The 2810-nt window shown below is 38.9% G+C and overlaps 1 protein-coding gene across 2 annotated transcripts in view; it reads right to left on the bottom strand.

The window, feature by feature from the left end:
• Positions 1 to 208: 208 nt before the first annotated feature.
• The window catches only part of ntn2 (netrin 2), a 38727-nt gene continuing 36125 nt past the window's right edge, over positions 209 to 2810 (bottom strand). For both annotated transcript variants that reach the window (XM_067434608.1, XM_067434607.1), the window contains one exon: positions 209 to 2687. In XM_067434608.1, the coding sequence (XP_067290709.1) occupies positions 2353 to 2687 (335 nt within the window). In that variant the 3' untranslated portion in view covers positions 209 to 2352. The remainder of the gene's footprint in view (positions 2688 to 2810) is intronic.

The following is a 2810-nucleotide window of genomic DNA, read 5'->3' on the forward strand; positions in this document are numbered from 1 at the left end:
TAAGATATGTTTGTGAATGTAAAAAGTCTGCAAAGTTTCAAAGATAAGTTATTGTATCCTAAAAGAAAGAACTGCAAAAGAAAATCCACTTTGATGTTCTTTTTTCTTAAATTGATAAGGTAAAACCATCATCATCGTTACTGTTCATATGACAGAAGATGAGCAGAAATTCAGATATAGTAATGAGTGTCTGGTTTCGACATGTGCTGTAAGCGGTAGACCAATCACAACAGATCAGGCTGTCTGACCAATCGGAGCAGAGCAGGCTCTCAGAAAGGCGGGGTTTAGAGAGACTGAATGCTTTATTAAACCGTATCAGACACTGTAAGAAAAGAGCTGATGCTGTAATGGATATTATGAGAAAGTTCAAGTGTTTTTTGACTTTGGATGCATGTAAACCTATTTTAGGAGACTCTAAAACAAAATTAGGAACCTTTAAAATAGCATAATCGGGGCACTTTAATTCATTTTCAATGCAAATTGTTATGCTGATAATGCATTTGTAATTAAAATAAAAAAAGCAAGTGGTCTCAGACTTTAAAGACCCCTGTGTGTATGTGTGTCTGACAGTAAGAGATGCAAACAAGAACAATACATGTCATTATTCTCGTCTTTGTCCTGTCTTTTAAATGGTCAGGCGGCGGATAAAAACCGAGACATTCGGTAGTAGAAGACAAAGAGTGACGAACAGTAGGACAGAGCATTATCCCTGAAACATGCTCTACTAAAGTATGCAAACACAAGTAGCAAGCTTGCTTTCACGTGTCGTTAGATTCAGAAGCGCACCAGAATGCAGTTCATGTAGCTGTGCATGTACACACTGCCACAAGGGGCGCTATAAAGCATTCGCATGAACTGTCTTCTTCTACACTACAGTCAGATTTCTCTTTCAGATGGACTACTGTGCAAGATGAGAGATACTACACAAGTTTGGCCCAGATTTTTTACAATCAGGAGGAGTCAACGCTAGTTACCGAAAGTCTCCAAGCCCTCGGAAATTTCACAGAAAGTTGCATTGCGTATGATTAAAATTATGAATTCATCCAAGTTGGAGTAGATCAAACATGTTTGATATTTTGATCATATTAGCTGCCTTCTTCGAAGGCCGATTGCATCACAATTTGTTTTCTGAATGACTTGAAAGTCTGTTGAGATTTTTTAAGTCGTGTCGTGTATTCCAACCTTAAGTTTAGTTAAAATGTTGGACATGTTTAAAGCTACTTGAACATAACACAACTGATTTAAAGGAACAATTTACCCCAAATACATTTTTTTTATAATTTTTTACTTGCCTCATATCCTTCAGAACTCGTATGCTAGTATTGCCTTATATTTTTAAGTACAATCAACTTGGATGCTTAAGTCATTTCAACTAAATTACATTAAACTGACTTTAAAAAAGTTGAAATTCCTTATTTTGATGAGTTAAAGCAATGTAAAAACATATGTTGTCATAACTTATTGATCATATCATTTTGTCCATTAAACTCATGGACTATAATCCAAATCTTCTGGTGCCATTTAATGACTTTAACTTGTGATTATTCATTTCATTTAGACATTATATGGATTACTTTTATAGTGAGTTTTGCCATTTTGTGGTGCTTAACAGAAAGTATTTATATGGAAAAGAAGGACATTTTCCTCTTGCGTTCCACAGAATATAGAATGAAACACTGGGTTTTTGAAATGACATTAGTGTGAGTAAATGATGACAAAATATACATTTTTGGGTGAATTTTGAGCGAACCGTCCATGTAAAGATAGACATTCCTGCATTTGCATACTTGCACAGAGTATGTTTGGTTCTATGGGACATTTAATGGACATTTTTCCACTAGATGAAAAAAACTTCAGTATCAAAGTAGACATCCACACGTACAGCACACAATCCACAGCTGTGAGAAGGCTTAATAAGGTCTTCAAATGTGAAATGATCCAGACCGACGATGATGACGATGAAGATTTTGAGGTTTTCAGAACTGAAGCGAGCAGCGTGTGGTGAACACCAGTGTGACCATCTAATGAAGGCCACAAAGACGAGAAGAACCGAACCAGATGCGGACAGAACCGTTCTGCTGATTTGTAATTTGAGGACATATTTCATATTTGATAGATTAAATTGTGGCTTTGAGAGGAAATGGAATCAGTCCTTGTGTTGTGTGTGTGTGAGATTCAGTGGTGTGTGATTAGAAACAGTCTTTTTAACGGTCCCTTTAGAAGGCTGACCAACAGGACGACATATCAAATAACGCACTGGAAACGTACAGACGACAACACGCAGAGTTCGGTCTCGCAGTCTCCCGCGTACGCAGGACAGTGGTCAATAATAAAGAGTTTCCCGCAATCCCATCACGCTTTGCCGCACTTGCCTTTCTTCTCTTTGCGCTGGAACTTGCGCAGTCGTCGAGTCCAATTGTCCCTCCACTGAATGACCAGGCTGTTTTTGTCAGCCAGCAGTCCCGGGCGTTCGGGACTCGTGGGACCCTCAGTCGTGCCCAGGATGAGGAAGCGTTTGCCCATGTGTATTTTTGGGCATTTGCAGGCCAGATCCTTCATATGGACCCACAGCACGTGATCGCCTCTCTTCAGCGGCTCTCCACGGCTCTTGTAGACAGACACCAGATTCACAGCAAATTTGGCCCAGTCGCCGACTGTCTCCATGTCCAACACACTGACCTGGACGGCTACAAATACACACACATGAGAACAGTACACTAGATATGATTAACAATAAGGTCAATTCTGCACTGAATCAGATGCTTATTAAATAAAAAGTGTCGTACATTACAAATTAAATTGTGAGATTT

Source organism: Pseudorasbora parva, chromosome 24 (assembly GCF_024679245.1).
Source record: "Pseudorasbora parva isolate DD20220531a chromosome 24, ASM2467924v1, whole genome shotgun sequence".
Lineage (NCBI taxonomy): Eukaryota > Metazoa > Chordata > Actinopteri > Cypriniformes > Gobionidae > Pseudorasbora > Pseudorasbora parva.